The 18,586-nt window shown below is 34.1% G+C and overlaps 1 protein-coding gene across 4 annotated transcripts in view; it reads right to left on the reverse strand.

Moving 5' to 3' along the window:
• Window positions 1-430: 430 nt before the first annotated feature.
• The window catches only part of LOC125054896 (dnaJ homolog subfamily C member 13), a 31,006-nt gene continuing 12,850 nt past the window's right edge, over window positions 431-18,586 (reverse strand). For all 4 annotated transcript variants that reach the window (XM_047657052.1, XM_047657061.1, XM_047657069.1 and 1 more), the window contains 22 exons: window positions 17,615-17,789; window positions 16,705-16,907; window positions 16,070-16,190; window positions 15,333-15,497; window positions 14,531-14,682; window positions 13,800-14,001; window positions 13,350-13,541; window positions 12,423-12,558; window positions 11,898-12,091; window positions 11,072-11,260; window positions 10,512-10,691; window positions 9,983-10,144; window positions 9,130-9,345; window positions 8,420-8,552; window positions 7,202-7,462; window positions 6,595-6,707; window positions 5,695-5,867; window positions 5,034-5,256; window positions 3,839-4,006; window positions 2,548-2,694; window positions 1,589-1,814; window positions 431-729 (listed from right to left, as the gene is read on the reverse strand). In XM_047657052.1, coding sequence (XP_047513008.1) covers window positions 656-729; window positions 1,589-1,814; window positions 2,548-2,694; window positions 3,839-4,006; window positions 5,034-5,256; window positions 5,695-5,867; window positions 6,595-6,707; window positions 7,202-7,462; window positions 8,420-8,552; window positions 9,130-9,345; window positions 9,983-10,144; window positions 10,512-10,691; window positions 11,072-11,260; window positions 11,898-12,091; window positions 12,423-12,558; window positions 13,350-13,541; window positions 13,800-14,001; window positions 14,531-14,682; window positions 15,333-15,497; window positions 16,070-16,190; window positions 16,705-16,907; window positions 17,615-17,789 — 3,805 coding nt within the window. In that variant the 3' untranslated portion in view covers window positions 431-655. The remainder of the gene's footprint in view (window positions 730-1,588; window positions 1,815-2,547; window positions 2,695-3,838; window positions 4,007-5,033; window positions 5,257-5,694; window positions 5,868-6,594; window positions 6,708-7,201; window positions 7,463-8,419; window positions 8,553-9,129; window positions 9,346-9,982; window positions 10,145-10,511; window positions 10,692-11,071; window positions 11,261-11,897; window positions 12,092-12,422; window positions 12,559-13,349; window positions 13,542-13,799; window positions 14,002-14,530; window positions 14,683-15,332; window positions 15,498-16,069; window positions 16,191-16,704; window positions 16,908-17,614; window positions 17,790-18,586) is intronic.

An 18,586-nucleotide genomic window follows, 5' to 3' on the forward strand; every position in this document is an offset into this window, starting at 1 on the left:
AATTTCGTACTGTTGATAAAAAACTTAAATTTAAACGCTTAAAAAATTGTAAAATCAACTTTACAACTTTATTATTAAGTGTATTTTACGATGTGATGTACTCTAATTTAAGAAACATTTTGAATGAAATAAATATATGCATTTAATGATTTTATCTGTACATATTAAGTACTCAAAAGTTTTTTCTAGGATTTCTTTAAAACATGTTGACTTAAAAAAATTGGCTATTTCAAAATATCTTTTATAATCGTTAAATACACTTAAATATGATTTAGTAAATTTTGATAATGTTGCCACAACTGAATAGAATATAAAAAAATCATTTATAAATTTATTTAATTAAAAAGCCCGCTTTAACACGAGTTGATACACACAAAAAGTCGGCGATATTTAAAGCTTTAAAATCAAATATGGAATTGTAAAACTAAAATTTAGAATTTAATGTGCAATATAAAGTAACATGAAATTTTTCTAAACCACGTGATTATAAAATGTCACGTAACACGCGTCTGTCGTCCGAATATATCCAAAACGATTCGGTATCCATTTTTACAAAAAATCCATCCAGATCAGTCCGTTTCTAAATATTTGAATAAACATATTAATAGGATAAAGCGTACTAGAGAGGATGCGCCAGAAGGGAGACGTGCGTGCGTCAGTCGATGGGCGGCGGCTGCGCAGGAATGTTGACGGGCGGGGCTGTCAAGTAACCCGCGGAATGAGGGGCCGCTGAAACGAAGATTATTTTTAATACCGAATTGAAGTTTCATAAATCAATCGTAATAACGACTAGCCTACATTTAAAACAACAACAATTTCATCAATTAAATTTTATATTAACTTAAATCGAAATTGGAAACACAATAACAAATAACAAACTTATTCAAGATTTAATTGTGCACTTAACAGGAAATATATGTATTTTTGTGCGCAAATTTATTTAGGAATTTCGTCGATTTCTGCTCTTTGAGCGTGTTTTGAATCAATACTTTGTACAAAACAACCTAATATATCTGACTAGAGCTAATCAGAGTCGGCCATAAAATTTTAAGGTCCGAGTTCCTATGAATGGAATTCAATGAGGAGAAAGAAAGTTTCAGCATTTTGGCGACAGATTCTTTGCATATTTATATATATTTAGAGGCAAATAGGTCTTAGATGTACCGATTTTCTCTTCACCACACAATTATCAAATTGTGCAAGAAAAATTCACTATATATAGTCAGGGTTCACAGGGTATAATTTGTCTATAAAAATAACTAGATTTTTGAGTATTCCACTTTCAATACTCATTTCCAATTATATTTTTTTACAGAGATTGATATTTCAATTCATTTATTTTAAAATTTTATATCTAATCTATTTTTCTGAACTAGAGAAAACGTAGCGATTTCTGGATTACGGTGTAAAAATATTGTAAGACTTTAGAACGGAGATTGCCGAAGAGAAATTAAATCGCATAAAATCTTGATGACAAATAATTTAAGAAATATTTATCCATTTACATAATATAAGAAATTAATTTTAAAATTATACTAGGTTTTACGGAAAAAAAATAGACAATATGCAGCAGCTTTAATTAACATACCTGTAAGCGAATGTTGATTAGGCGCAGACGTAATAAACAGATCGTGCCTCTGCGCAGAATACTGTTCCCACACACGTGATCTAGCCAGCGTTGTACGTACGCGTTCGCCGTACGCGTTCGAACGGGCCATCGCTTTGAGGGCGTTCACTAGTCTTGCCGCTGTTTCACCTTCTATACCACTTTCTAGAAGGGATAGAAGCTCTCCTATTAGGTCTGAGTCTAAAGCCTGTAAAATAAGTTTTAATACATTAATTTAATAGCAAGAAATGCACACTACAGACAGCGGTTATCGCTTAACTCTATGGTTTTGCTCGTTTAGCATAAAGTTTAAATTATAAAACAAATTTTATTTTTGTATGTCATTTCCTTTTTAACAAAGTGAAAATTCGAAGGAGACTCTTTTAAATCTAGATTTAATCTCAAATGAGATTTATAGATTTTTTAACCGGACCAGATTACAGCTAAACCTAACATTATATTAAAATTAGACTCCATGATTTCTCAACAATTAAATCTTTTCGTTGTTAACACTACATACTCACAACATTTTAGATCTATCGTTAAATTAATTAATTTTTTTATAGTACTTTTTTTTATTTTATTAAAATTAAATTGTTTATTGTGCGATTATGAATACATAATTATTATACATAATAATAATTATTATTAAATATAATATTATATATTTTATTGTATAATTTTTGACATTATCGTATTGGCTTAGTACTGTAAGGATAGTGTATGTATTTTTGTGAATAAATAATTATTTTATATACCGTCACCACTTCCATGTTTAAGTGTCGGATCCAACAACAACTGAGGTGGTTGGCCTGTACCATACAGGTAGTTTTAATTTACTTTTGCTGAAATATTGCTGTTTCATTGTGTTTAAAAAACACAATGAAACAGCAATATTTCTGCCCCGTGACGGGTTATTCAGCAATATCGTATATAAATACCTGCAAAACTAATTTATCGGTATTAGCCGAGCTGTTAAAGATAGCAGCGAGCGCCTCACAAGCACCGCCGACCACTTCGCGACAACTCTTCACAGCCGTCTTTAGCCCTGACATCACTTCAGTTTGCGACAACGCCGCTACACACGCCTGAAACAATTATTAACTTGAATCCCTGGTACTGAACAAATTTTAAAAAATAGGTCGACCAGAACTATATATATTACAGGTTTGGGAAGACTGATTGATGTAAGATACTGTTTTAAAAAGTCATTTTTTTGTTGTTATTTAAATTAATCATAGGCATTCATCATGTGAATGTCGAGACTATTCAACTCAACACCACAGGCCCAGTGAGGCTGAAAAGTACAAAACCATTTTAACTAGTAAATTAGTGTTAGTGCACGTTAGTATTAAGTGCTAAACAGCGACTGAAAAAAATAGAACAGAAGAACAGAGTGTCTTTCCTTTAATAGAGACTGTAAGTAGTGTTATTGGACACTTATGTTAAAAATCCATAAAAAAATAGTACAATAGGTTAGTCTTACATTAGGCTATATCGGAATGTTCCATAATGTCATGGTAAAGACACGGGTATAAAAACATTAGTACGTATATTATAATTATTGTGTAGCATTTATTTATTATTTTATAAATCTATATCACTACTACTTCTACTTTTTATAAGACTCAAAAGAAAGGTCTTCAATCAAAGATCCTGCCTGTCTTTACTTAAAGAGCTGAAACCATAACGCTCACATAACCCACGGAGGAAAGAAAGAGTAGCACGGCGAGCGATGGAGCGTGCAATGTTTTTTTATATATAGGGGGGAATAAAAGAGCCTACGGGACGCTCAAAAAGGGCAGTCATCACAGAACATTGACACTCATTTTTAGTGTGTACGTGGCCGGCCTTTGAAGGAGTACACTCTTACTTTGAACAGTTGGACGTCGTATTTCTCAGTGAAGATCCCCACCGGGATCCGATTCCACAGATCGCTAGTTCGCAAAAGAAAGGGTAAAATGTGATCGCGTACGCAATAAGGCCATTCGTGAAAAGACTGGCGTGACAAACGTCGTAAGGGCTGTCGCAATATCCAATTGGCGATGGGCAGGCCACAAATAATTTATAAACAAAAACTATCCCAAAGAGCATCATTTATGTTGAAATATGATCGCTATCTGTATACATTTATGTAAGTGCATGTCAATTGTCAAACATTGTAAATTTAAGTCAACTTTACAATATACACTCAATCTAAATCATCAGATATATTAATTATTTTATATTCACCTGTGAATTAGCCAACGCAGCCAGTACGGGCACGGCGTGTATCGGACACGAAGTGAGCAGGCGGGTGAGTCTCGGCACTTCGCCCAACTGCGCACAAGCCTCCGCCATCGTCGGCTGAGATCGGACCAATACCGCTAAGGCCTTCGCGCATATGTCACCGCGACTGCCCTGAATTAATATTTGTTTATTTTTAATTAAATAAATACTAGGCTCCAAAATGTAAGAGAAAATACTAAGAAAGATTCTCTGTAAGTGATTGTATAAATCTTCTATCTATAATAAGTAACAAAATTTTATATATATTTTTTTGTATAAATAATTACTACTTCAATGCATTATAGTAGGAAAATAATGCTTTTAATATTTATTTATTTCGTAATCTTACAGCTAACATAAATTAAATTAAAATAACAAAAAACAGTTACACTAAAAATATAGCCAAATATGGAATACATAATATCTACAAAAAGGTTCAAACACCTACAAAAGAAAAAAACAATAATAAATATACAATACATTTAAGTAATACCTAATTTAGGTGTGTTGTGTGATGGTGTGAAAGTGAGGGTATGTACGAGAGGGTGTGTATGTGGGGTGTACTTATTATGCAGAATGATGTATATGTCACCGTAAAATTGTAAACACCGTTAGATTGTAATCTATCTCGCGAGATTATAAACTGTCGAAAGATTGTGAACCTCAACGAACTGCTTACAATTTAACGTATTATTATTCGGTAGTTATATGAAATTGTTGGAAAGTAAAATTAATCTGTAATTGACCAAAGAAGTTTGAATGATAACTAAGTTAGTGTAGTACAATCTACCGAATAATAATACGTTAAATTGTAAGCAGTAAGCTGAGGTTCACAATCTTTCGACAGTTTATAATCTCGCGAGATAGATTACAATCTAACGGTGTTTACAATTTTACGTTAACATATACATATAAACGTGAAAATTTAAATTTAGAAAAACAACAAGAAAAATCACAGAATCGGAAAGCAAACATTGTTTCGTATATTAAGTTAGATCTTCTATTGTATTACAAACTTAGTTTTAAATTAATTAATTCGTTAATTTACTGGCTATTACAAATAGCTATTGAATGTTTTTTCCTTATCACTCTCGTATCACTTTGCAAATGAGTAAACGGAACAAACAGTTAAGTTCTTGTAGTATGAATAAAACCTCACCTCTGAAGTATCCTTAGCTAACGCCGTAACAGTTTCGCTGAGCAGTTCCTGTAGGAACCTCTTAGGGCTTCGTAGAGACCAATGAGGATTCTGTAGATAGAGTTTGAGGTATACATCTCCGACTACGATTTCACCAGGGGGCGCCCACCGTACTTCGCCTCGGTCATTTGCTTCACGGTCTTCAAAGTGCACGGACGGGTCACGGACTTGTCTTGAGAAGTGTCTAGAAATGTTTGATGTATTATAAATCCACCGAATCTGGCGGTAATATAATATCACACTGTATTGAAACCTTTTGCATTTAGAACCATTTTCTTAAACATTCAATCCACTAAGTGGTCAATAATATATGTCGGAGCAAAGGCGCTGGTAGCAGCTGCCATTTTCATTATAATATAATAACTTCAAATGGGTAAAAATGGCAGCCGCTACCAGGGCCATTGCTCCGATATATATTTTATGGGTTGTTTTCTTAACCTGTACATTAAATACATATAACACAAATAGTCCATTGCGTTGCAAGTTTACTCTAGCATTTAAGTATGTAATATTAATCGTATAGCGTATGCTGTAACTAACGAACGCGCACGTAACCTTACGTATGAATCAACGGATACTTATTTATTTTTTGTACTTTATTGCACGCATTCCATATACATACTGATCTCTAAGCTGGGCAACAAGTTGGCGGACCCGTTGCCTCGACTCGTCGCTCCACACAAGTTCTGGATGCTCGTGACTACCGTCAAACATGTGAACGGCACTCACTCCCCCCGCTTCCCGCATGGCTTCGGCAAACACGCCCGGGACGTACCGGGATATACTTAGGCGGACCTATATTAATAACAATATTTGTATATGCAAAGTGCTAAGAATGAATTACAAAAACACAGCCACGCCAAATAATTATGTAATGTGAAAATAGTTAAAACATTTATTCTCTGATTTTTAATTCCGTAGAATTCTGACCATAAAATAAGTGTTGCTACTAAAAATTTGACCCATTTGAAAGCCATAACAAATAAAATGCGACGTATTTTTCACGATCTATCTACAAAAAGGTAAATCTAAATATTTACTTAGTCAAGTGACCTAATAAAGAAATAACAAATATTTTAAAATCACGAACAATATATCGAATTAACTTTATTTTATTCTTTAGCATCACTGTCTGGCCAAAGGGTTTGTCATCTCTGACATGTCAGAATTCTACTGAATTAAAAATCAGAGTATACATTATTTATAATGTCATAATACTCTTCGTCAATATGTCAAATTGGTACACTAAGAACTACCGCGCATTATAAAAATTAGCCTTAAATTATTAATGTAGTAAGGTACTGTATAATTTGGGTCCTCTTGCGGAAATAGTAAAAACAGCAAAAAAAAAAACAGTAACAGTTTCTTCAATTATTTTAAATACATATTACAACTTTAAAAAAGTTATTTTTTTCATGGAACTCAACAATTAATGAGTAATTATGAAACATAACTCTGTTGAGAACCTCTATAATCTATAGTAAAATTTTTAGTATTTGGTCATTTGTGTCATATAGCATACCTTAGGTCCATGCAACTTGTCGGACATCATTCTAGCTAACAAATCTATAGCAGCCTCTCTCATCTCTGGTAATTTGCTATTGCAGAAGAGGTCTAGAAGGTAAATCACAGCCCCTGAAAATTATACTAAAATTAACATCAGAATTTGTGGTCGATGTTTTATTGATCACTTGGTAAGACATATAGTGTGAATCATTTAAAAATATATATAATATATATATGTTGCGAAATAATTAAATATTAATTGCTATGTAACGAATGAATGCAATGTAACAGAGAGTGCCTATGTCTGGCTATACTCTCGGGGCGTAACTCCGACGATTTAGGAAATTGCTACGCTTATAAAACTAAGAAAGCCTGATTGAGCAAAATGTACAGCCTTGGCTGTACATATTGTGTAGGGAATAGGAATTTTTAGATTAAATTAGAAAAATAATATTATAATGTCAATTTAAGTAACTTTTATCTATGATAAAATTAAATAAACAAATACCCGAAAAGTAATAACTATAGTCATAGATATTTATAAATAACCAAGACATTATTTAATGTAGTCTGTGAATTTGATATTAAGAACAACTTATGGTTACATATTAAGCTTTACATACCTTTTGCCAACGCCTCTCTAACAAGCGCGGTACTGGCAAGCAAAGCGGACATGGCGGTCACGGCCTCAACCTGTTGCGAGGCCACAAGGAGCGGCAACAAATGTCCCAGAAGGCCGCTCGCGGCAACATCTTCGACGCACTCGCGGCAACCAGCCGTAGCCGAGACGCAGCGGAGGGCCGCAATGCAAACCGGTGGGTGGGACCGAGCAGATAAAAGGCCGAAGATTAAACCGAACTGGCCGTTGCATTGTATTTCTACGCCTGAAATATTTAGTTTGAGTCACTCATTTATTATCAGTTGGTAACGTGGAGTAATTTTTTTAAAGCTCATATACGTTCAGAATGGTAAATAAAAATACAGAAAAGGCTTTGTAAAATGCTATTTCTATAAAAACTTGATTTATTAATTTTTTAGGTAATTTAATAGATGTTTTCCAACACGTCAGACACATTTTGTAATGCCTCCTATAGCAAATACCCAGCAAAGCTTCTTCAAGCCTCCACTCAAATTAGCTTCGGAGCGGTCAAAAACTGATTATTCAATTATCTGCTTAACTTGCTAATTTCTCGTCCTATCGATTTGAAGAATTTAGTTAGTAGTAAAAAATTATGCATTAATTTCATGTACTAAAAGTTTTTTAAAAACAATTCTGTTGGTGGTTTTGAAGTTTGATATAGATATAGTAAAACTCCGTAAGAAAATAAAAGCAATATCACGAGCGTATACACTCTTCTTAACTTTAAAAAAATCAACTCTTGGTCTTGGCCTGAAATTTTGTGATAGTGTTTTTCTAATAGGCAAGTCGGTGTAGGCATTATGTGTTTAACAGACCGGCGTTTGAGTCAGAAGCCGGCCTCACAAAAATAAAAACCATTGCACAGCCGGGGGGATAGTCCTCCGAGCCTCTAGTACATAGCTAAGATCAGTCTAAATCAAGTTTTTATTGCTAATATATTATAAATAAAGTAAAAGTACAAAAAATACCAACAAACCACTAAGGGGTTGAACCTTGATGCCTGAAAGGCTAAACCACAGATACAAATTTTTAATTCCTTATAAAACAAAGAGTAAAAAATTACAATTATACACGAAATAGAAACATTACAACAAACAGAGAGATAAATAACGTTTTCTAGCTGGTTGTGGAACGACGTTCGATGATGAAACTCAGCTGAACAATAAACAAATCGCGGAACAATAGAGGAGGTTATACTAACCTGGATTCTTAATAATACAATGGGCGAGCGAATTCAACGCAAGGGTGATGTGTTCTGCCCTTTCATCCGTCAAGTCTTTTTGTATTTCGCTTTCTACGAACTTCAACAAGTCTAAAACGAATTGTTGAGGATTCTGCAAGTAAGCATTATATCAAGTCATTACTTAGACAATGTAAGATGATCGAGATGTGAAAGTACGACTCCGGTACATCATTGGCATACGGTCGTATTTTGTGTCATGTCTCGACTATGAGTGTCCCTAGGTGTAAATAAAAATAATTATGTAATTGATATTGTCATTCTGTCGGTAGTGAAAAAGCAGATATTGAATAACTTGTGTAAATGTTATCCAATCTTTTAACTTTAATATGTATAAATTAAAAAATTATAAAAAGAAAATCCAACGTAACGCATTATTAATAAACACGAAAGGTAAGTTTTTTTTAAGACCTGCGAAAATTTTCTTCATTTTGTATAAAACAAGATGACAAGGTCAAAAATGTCAATAAATTTTTAACTGTCAATTGTGATCCACTACAAAAAAACAAAATATATTTCCAATACCACCTCAGAACATCAAGTCTTGGACTGTTGCCTAAGTTGGAATATCTGATGGAATACCTGATCTTAATTAGATCATCTCGACTTTAGTTTCGGTACATTTTAGGACAAACATACAGTCACACATAAAGTTGGTTTAAAAAACTCACCTCTATAGTAAACTCTGGCTGCTCATTGTATATATGTAAGTAGACCCCACCAACAAGTAACAAACGCTCATGGGCAGAATATTCGAATGGCGTTATAAGAGGTTCATCATCACTAAAGTAGCGATAATCGCGAAGCATCTCTCGTAGTTCTGCTCTTGTACTGTTATCCCATACAAGATATGGCGTTCTCCAGTTGGATGTTAGGGTTTTTAGGAGCTGAAAATTTATAGGAAAAAATATTATTCTGTTTTTTTTGATGTTATAGACTCTTTAGCTAATAAATTGTATTGTTGGCCAAGCCTATATGCTTTACAACATTACGCTTCACAATAGCGTGAATTATAAATATTTTTAAAACGAGTAAAATTATTTCTTGAGAGAACTTTAGCAAAACTGGTTTTAAGGTTAGCAGAATATTGTTATTGTTTTTAAATTATATATAAATCAATAAACAGTTCATAGTAATTACGTATTAATTTGAAGGTATAATTTTTTACTGAATAGGGACCAGATAACGGGACGCTCAAAAAGGGCAGTCATCGCAACAATTGTATCTTAAGGTCGTATCTCCCAGGGTAGACCACTACCGGGAGTAGACTCCACAGTTCGCGATAGAAATTTCTTGATAAGCCGGACCGTGGAAGACTTCCAGCCATCCAAGTGATGCGGATGTAGTTTTTAATAATTATTCAAACACTATGCTGTTACAATAAATCGTTATCCAAATCATAGTTTTGAAAAAACCCCACGTAATAATTGTCACGTATAGCGCACAAGCTTCTAACGTATTATTAACATGAGTAAAATCGAATCATAAACTTTTATTAAACATTCGCTTAATAAGAAAACTTACCTCATGCGTATCAGGATTGGCAAGTTTGGAGCAAAGGTATGGTGTCAGGAGAAGATGAAGGGCATCTTTAACACTGTCGTCTATTGGGGAAGTCTCTTCGTGAGGTCCATACAATGCGGACAATGCGCGTACACATTGTACTGCTAGACGGTTAGCGATCTCCTACAAAGTAATTTATTGTATAATTTTCCAAAAAATAAGTACCATAAAAAGGAGTGCCTTCAAATTGTTAATTTTTTTAATAACTACGTTATCAGGCTTATGTGCCTGACACATGTCGATTTTGGAAGATCTGCCCTTAATACGACACTGTTAAGAATATTTCGATCGAGATTGAAATGCGATTGGGGTCTATTATTTTAAAATTGTGTAACAACGGCTAACGAACCGTTCTTTGTCGTACAGTTATATAGAGAACAAATTCAAACCCAAGTGAAACACATTTAATAATCGCAAAAGGCAACACGTACGTGTGTACGTATACGTACGTATGTATATAAACGTGTGTTTATATCAATATCTGAAATACCTGTTTGCTAGACGCTTTCTCCGTGTCCATACCACTTTCGGTGAGCGTGTAGTCGTACTGCAGAACGGGCGGCAACAGCGCGTGAACGGCACCGGCCTTCGCCAGTAAAACGCGACACGTCGGTTCCGCTGATAACGCTGCAACAGCTTCGGCGCCCGCGCATGCCGTATCACCCAATTGCTGTAATATTCACGTAAAATCATTATCAATGACAATTAATTTTGAATTTGAATATGTTTGAGCTGTCTCCAGTTCAGCCTTATTTTTTACGTATACGTATTATTATATCGTATACGTTACAATCGGTGTATTAAAAAAATATATTGTTCTATTCAATCTTTTGATCTAGAGAGTGTATAACGTCTAAAGTCTCGTAAAACTACAATATAGCATAGAACATAACTAATGTTGTGTGAGTATTTTGAACACAAGAAAAACGTTGTGTTATATACATACTAACAATTTTTGTGTTTAATTATCTTCTAACGAAATGTTTAAGTATTATTGTAATTAGCGTATTGAGCCAACTGACTTAAAAGTACAATGTTATAGGTTCTTACCGGCCGTTTGAGCAATGGCACTAGATCTGCAGCAAGATTTGGCAGAGCAGCAGCAGCAGCCCGACAAGAAGGAAAACCGGCAGCAACAGCGAAGCTACGAGCGCAATGTGCGCACACGCGGGCCGCTGTACTGTCCGCTTTACTACCACCCAACACTGATACACAGCGGGACAGAGCCGAACTTAGAACCTGCCAATTATAAAAAAAAATACTTTCTGAAAATGTTCTTTATTTTAGTTACACCTTACTTAGGCTACTATTTTCTGAGCGCAGGCATTGTGTTGTAAGCTACTAAGCAAGAGAGGCAAATTCACAACACAAACTTAAGTCGTAAAATAATTAAGTTAAAAGGTACAGCAAACGAAAAAGGAGACAAATTAGAAGGTGGGTAGACGATATTAAAGAAACAGCAGGTACATGGCGGAGAGTGGCACAGTGCAGTGAAGAATGGCGGGATTTGGAGGAGACCTTTGCCTACAAATACAAGGATACCTAAAAGAAGATTGAAATAGATAACATATTTCAAAGTTTATTTTGAATATTAACATAACAAACAAGAAAGTGGGAAGATAAGAGAGAGCACGATCACCAGAACACTGGGAAGATGAAATAAAAAAAAGCGGGATTGGAAAATGGTGGCGAGGACGAGAGACAAGTGGAAGAATTTGAAGGAGGTCTTCACTTCGTCAGAGGACGTGTACTAATGTTAAACTTAATGGTCTTGGTGATATCCTGATTATGTAGTACTGGAAAATACTATTTTTATCGCCATAATATTTAATAAGAATCAATAACCTTTGATAAAGGATATATTTCAAGTTTATACCTGTAAACCATCCTCGCGGCACAATTCCTCCGCATTCAAGGCAGAACAGTGTACAGTCGCATGCGCAAGTTCAGCAGCAGCGGGCAACAATGCCACAGATGCGTCTTGTTCCGCGAACAATTGCTCACCCTCTGTCTCTAACTGCATGGTGCGCAGGAGTTGTTTGTAGCCCGCGTATTTGTATGGGGCTAGTACTGTAAATAAGATAATCGGCCTTATTACGTACTGTCTTATTAAAAATAAAAATCAGCGTAACCACCTTTTTAAGTCTGGGCCTCAGAGTTCTGTATCTGTTTTATGATCAATTTGTCAATATAATAGGCAAGTAGGTGATCAGCCTCCTGTGCCTGACAGACGCCGTCGACTTTTTAGGTCTAAGGCAAGCCGGTTTTCACACGATGTTTTCCTTAACCATTCAAACGAATGTTAAATGCACACGTAGAAAGAAAGTCTACTATAATTTAAATAACCACTTGAAAAAATACGCATATGATATGTTAAATATATATCAACAATTTCCTTTACCTTCAGAATATCTCTTGAACAGTATGGTCTGAGTGCGTAATATGAGCAGAATGTTATTCGTGTTCGGTCCGTCACCCGACCACACGTTGCGACTGCAGAGGAACTCGTATGCGTGATTTACGGCCTCAAAACGATCCTTTGAAAATATGAAAATACTTCCTATTTATCCTTTTCACATCAGTCCTATATTAATCACTGTTTCATAAATCATTAGATTGTTTTCGTTCAAATTGCTTTTTAATTTAGATTAATTTTAAACGTAATTAAAACATGGCGTGATGTAGATCGGTTCAAAGATACTTTATTTTCTCAAAGAACACATTCACTTATACTCTGATTTTTAAAAGATAACATTTTATTTTTTAAAGGTTTACTAAACCTGGAATTAGTAGTCAGTGATGCCAGCTAAAGAATAAAATAAAGTAATTGAAGTTAATGCGATATATTGTTCGTGATATTGAAATATCTTTACTTGTGCGTTTTTTACTGTTTGTGAGGAAAAGGGACGTAATTATCACTCGCCGTAAAACATCGCACTTAATAAAATGGATACATTCACAAAGAAATAAAATGTATGTGTAGACTTAGATGTTCAAACTCGTATTGATATTGAAAATTGGACCTGTCCAAAAAAGTTTGCAATCTCTGACATGTCAAAAAATGATAGTTGTCAGAATTCTACGGAATTAAAAATCAGACTATAGACAGGATTACACCATAAATCTAAATGAAAAATATATGTAATCCTCCCAAATCCCATAAGTTGTTTATGAAAAAAGGAAAGAATAACATTTTACAAACTTATAAATGTCCAATTTTATACTTGACGCTAGCTAATGCACAATCCGTGCCAGAGCCATAAAGAGAAAAAAAATATCCAATTATAAGTCCTAATTAAAGAGGGGCCATAATATGTAAATCTCTTACCCGTCCTTCGGGATTCTTATCAGGGTGATACTGCTGTGCCAATTTGTAATAGGCTTTCCGAACAGCCGCTTCATCCTGAGGCCCACTCCCACTCAGCCCCAGCACCATATACGCTTGTTCCGCTGTCATCGACGCTGGCTTTTTATCTACCTCGCGACGCCACGCTTCTAACACGTCCTTTAGAAGACCCACCTAGTCCAAAGTTACTTTGTTAGATTGCTTTTTCATATATTACACTCAGAATAGTGTATACAAATAAATCTTCTGTGCGTGTACATATTTGTAATTAAACTCCTCAAAAAAGCTGGAACGATTTTGATGAAATTTGAGTGGATTTGTGATTTTCTTTTAGTTAAGACACGACACGTACTCGTGCGTACACGACATCTCTCGATCACGCAGGATTTTGTATACGTTTGAATTTTTAAGCAAAAATCTATATATACATACTGAATCCGGTATAGGCCAATCCGGGAACTTGTGTTCGTCGCACAAATGGCGCAAATAGAACATATTGCAGAACAACTCGTGACTGAGTTGAGGGTATCTGACAGCTGGGATCGCCAAGTACGGGTAACGGGCCGCTATGTGTGCTCTTAGCCGCGGCGTGAATTCCCCTATGTGCGCTGATACCTTCATTATAAGCATGCGTCTGGAACGATATGAATTCTTAAATTAGTCCAATTGCAATTCTATCTGTCTCTTTTGCTCACAGCGTAGACACTATTCGCCAGAAAGAGACGGAAGTCTTACTTCAAAGATACTCTAGCTTAATTTGTATAATAATAATAATTTATTTATTGCAAGAATATGGTTCAAAATGTTAAGGTGATACAATCGTAAATCGTTCGCATATTCTTCCACACACGATGGCGCACAACATTTGTCTTAAAGAATTTTACATTATTATTCAAAGTCAATTCTTATATTATCTAGTCTATTATATTATATACATTACATCATTAACTTTATATCAATTACGGTGTTTCATGCAAATAATCTTATTTTAATTTACTAAATAGTAAATTTTTTCTAAAAGTAATTCACTAAGTCGCTTTTTAAAGAATCTAGACGGAAGATCTCTTATTTTTTCTATAACGATAAAATTCTATTAATAATATATCACGAAACAGATATATGAAGCCAAGTTCAAAGGTTGTAGCGCCATATTTTTAATATACCTCATTTCGGAGTTCCATATTGCCTCAGGCGTATCCCACTCGCCCAAGAAAATTTGGGCGAATTTCTCAGAGCCATGATTCTCCAGATAACAGACCATCGCCTCAGGCAACAATTGACCAAGAATCGATCTCTGCATTATATCTGACGTCGACTGAAACATAGGAAAATATATAAAAATTAAAAAGTAACATAAATTAGAAAATTAATATTGACCAGGGGCGCTCTAATCCTGAGAATGCTCGTTTGAATCACCGTCCACCATCTTTCTATATGCGGATATAATAGGCAACACTTGAAATATATAGTTGTTCAAAACACAATAGTTTACCTACTTTAACCATTAGATGGCGCGATATGCTAATGATAATTTACTTAAACGCGTATACAAAACACGTTAAATGCGTATAACAGCTGTGATTTTTTTTATTACATGAGTTGAGAAATATTAGTATGCATTAATAGCAGTAATAAAATTTTAAGTGTTTAACTGCTCAGTGTAGTTTCATTATACACTAGACACTTCTCAGATTAGCAGTTTAAAAATAATTTATGAAGACTGTGCATGTTATGAATTAATCTATCATTTTTAAAGGATTAAAGATGTGTTTCCCATACAAAGTTCACTTACATTAATACGACTTTTAAATTAATACGACTGTCAATGTCAATCTACAAAGATTAATATTAAGATATGTTGAAATAAATATTATTAATAAAATATAACCTATAAAAATCCTTAAAAACATAATATAAAGGATTATTATGTATTCTAGAATGTCAATCAAACTCATTTTTTATTACCTGATCTGCTCTAAAGGCTTGCTTCATATGCGTGAGTCGCAGGAACCGGGCGATCGGCAATAAATTAGAACCTGTATAGAGGAGCATGAAGTAAAATACTCCGGTGAGGTACAGCTTCGAAATTTCTGGGTTGTCCTGCATCACTTCGTATAGCAGTGTTGCCACCTGACAAAATAAACCATTTTATCTATATAAATAAACACAAAACTCAAAGACGGTTAGACCAATTAGAGTATTTTTTAATTTATTCCTTGAACTGTAAGGAAGGTTATTGTAGAGAAAACTTTCAAAATACAAAAAAAAAACAGAAAAATTTAGTTCTATTTGGGAAACTAACAGTGTCTATGGGGTAGAATAGCAATGTTCCATAATATTGGTATGTAGCTTAAACTTAAAAGGTAGGTACGGAAAATATTAACGCTAAACGAAATTTTTGGAGTCAAATGTATAAATTTCCTCATTGAGGGAAACATAGTCTTTGACTTTTCCAAATCAATCTTGACATCATTATTATCAAAAATAACTTAACATATCTCTTAAATGATTCTCCTAGAATTACAGGAGAAATATGGTTTTATATAGAAAGCTCTGGTTATGTTTCTACATTCTCCATTGACTCCCCATAAAGCCTTTCACCACTGAAGTAACAAATTGCCACCTTATATTGTAATTACCCTAAGCCCACTTAATACTTAATACTTTTCAACAGAATATTAATGAAAACTTCTCAAACCCACCTTTTCCACAAGTATAGGATCAAAGGTCAATAAGAGTTGTACGACGTGCGCCAAACAAGCCGGTTCCGATAACAGCCGCTTCACCCTCGGCAGAGGTCTTATTACTGCGTCTTCTTCATCCCTAAAATTATATCGTCATTTACAATCACAGCACAGTGTTTTACAATCGTCACTATTAAACAATTTGAAATAGTTTTAAAATCTCATCAGTCCTTTCTCACAATGAATATATTCCTATTTTTTTCATGTACCTTAATTAAACCAATTTTTTCAAATAATGTCAATAACAGATGTTCCATTTAACTTATTACTGAAAGACGGAAACAAGAACAAAAAAAATCATATACTCTTTTAATTTAATAATTATAATTGCTCAACTGGTTGAGAGTTTTTTGTTACTATTAATTTTTATTATTATTATAGATTATTAAACAAAAACAATATTACGCCCACATATTAATTGAATAATACAAGATTATGAACACCTAAGGAACGCTTTTCATAAATTAAGGTAGAAATAAATAAAATAAAATATATGAAAATTAGAAACATCATAACTTTCCAATGGAGGGTTCATAGACAAAAAGACACAGACTATCATAACTTATGTTAATAGTACAATCGCGTACACTTACCTGCTAGGATAATACTTAGAGCAGGTTATCAGTAAGTCAAGTACAGTCGCTGCCAACTCCGTCTCAGTGAGGGCTGGTGGTCCTCGAGCGGCGATGCTCCATCTGAGTTGTGGTATACCGGCCACTGCTCTCCAACCTTCCATGCTGTTGGCCCAGCATTTCGTCTTGTTGTTGATTTCCCCTGATTTGTATAGATCTTTTAGCTGGAATAAATATTGTTTTTTGATATAATTTTATTTATTATTACTTTTTTTAATCTCAGTTTAAAAAAAAAGGTTTTTTGGAACTTTAAATACCTGTCTATATTAAACATATACCCTCCAAAAAATTTTAGATATCTCAAAAACTTACTGAATCGATTTTATCGAAGACTGTTCCCTATTTTGTAAAGAACCAGATTCAAATTAGTATGACCTTTAGTTTCCGATAAATTTATGGACGAACATACTATTTAGCATTTATTTAAATATGAAACTTGTTTTGAAACATTTTTACTGATACTGTAAATAATTATTAACATTGACTATTTTCTTATTGTATCTATATACAAGGCGTCCCAAGACATCAAGGGAACACTAAGGGAAAGTACCTTAAAAATCGTAGATAGGATATTTTGCTGAAAGAAGACTTTATTTTTATTGAAAAGTAAGTATAACTGCAAAATCAAAAATCCAAATCAAAATACGTTTATTCAATTTAGATGCTTCTTAGAGCATGCTTATGAATCTCAACAACGTTTACAAAATTCACGAAAGAGCAGGACTACGCCATCTGCATTCAATGATTTTCTAAAAATTACTTGGAATCGGACCGACTCAAAATAAAATATTCTATCGATCGACGATGTTCCATAGTCTTGGTACGCCCTGTATATCTGTTTGAGTGTCATCAATAAAATAACAATGTATACCTGTTGAAAACTAACAGGCCCCTTTCTGACGACCTTCTCTCCTTTCTCCAGATTATAATACCACTCTCTATCTCCATCGCTCGTCTGCGCTGGGCCTTCGATGACGTTTGATTGAGTTGGCACCATCGCGCGCGATGTATGCAAATGTGCTAAGGTCATGAGGTCAACTAGAATTCTAAAAAAAATGCACAATTTAGTATGCACCTGTATAACGAGTATCAGAATAAACTGAATATCCGAATTTCGTGTTTTGAGTATACAAATGTATGTTTAAATACAAAATGCTTAATACATATATAATGGTATCAATCGCTTATACGAGTACTGGGAATAAGTAAGGCGAAACTGCGTTTCTCTGTGAATATAAAAGATTTATTTACAAAAGATCTATTAATATACATTCAATAAAAATATATATATTTACAAATTATTCACTCACCTGTGAATATAAAAGAAACAATATTTAAAGCCTATATTCTAGGTTTTATAAAATAAAATAATAGAATTAAAAAATTAAAACATCTTACATCTATTATGTCAAGTGACAAATTAAACATCGTCGATCAGACGGCAAAGAAGAAAAATAAAATATAAAAAGAGTTTGTATAGGAAAATATTAAATATTATGTTTTCCTTACACATATATAAATAGTAACCATTCTGCCGAGAAATCCCGATCAGCCAGCAGATCAAGCGACGCAAATGGAAATGAATAAATATGAACGTATTAATTTCTTGTAGTAATTTCGTTTTCAAGCATAGACAATGTGTGGGTAATATGTGTAAAAAAAGTTTAAAATTACTGTTGACGTAATCACCAAATAGGAACATCAAAGACCCCCTCCCCTCTATAGTGCTTACATAATACTTGAACGGTCCGTTCAACGGTTGTCTATGGACACTCGGATATCGGACTCAATGCCAGAGATCGCGAGTGCGTACCGGCGTTTTAGGAATTAATATGAAAACATA

This window comes from Pieris napi, chromosome 1 (genome assembly GCF_905475465.1).
Source record: "Pieris napi chromosome 1, ilPieNapi1.2, whole genome shotgun sequence".
In the NCBI taxonomy this organism is placed as follows: Eukaryota; Metazoa; Arthropoda; class Insecta; order Lepidoptera; family Pieridae; genus Pieris; species Pieris napi.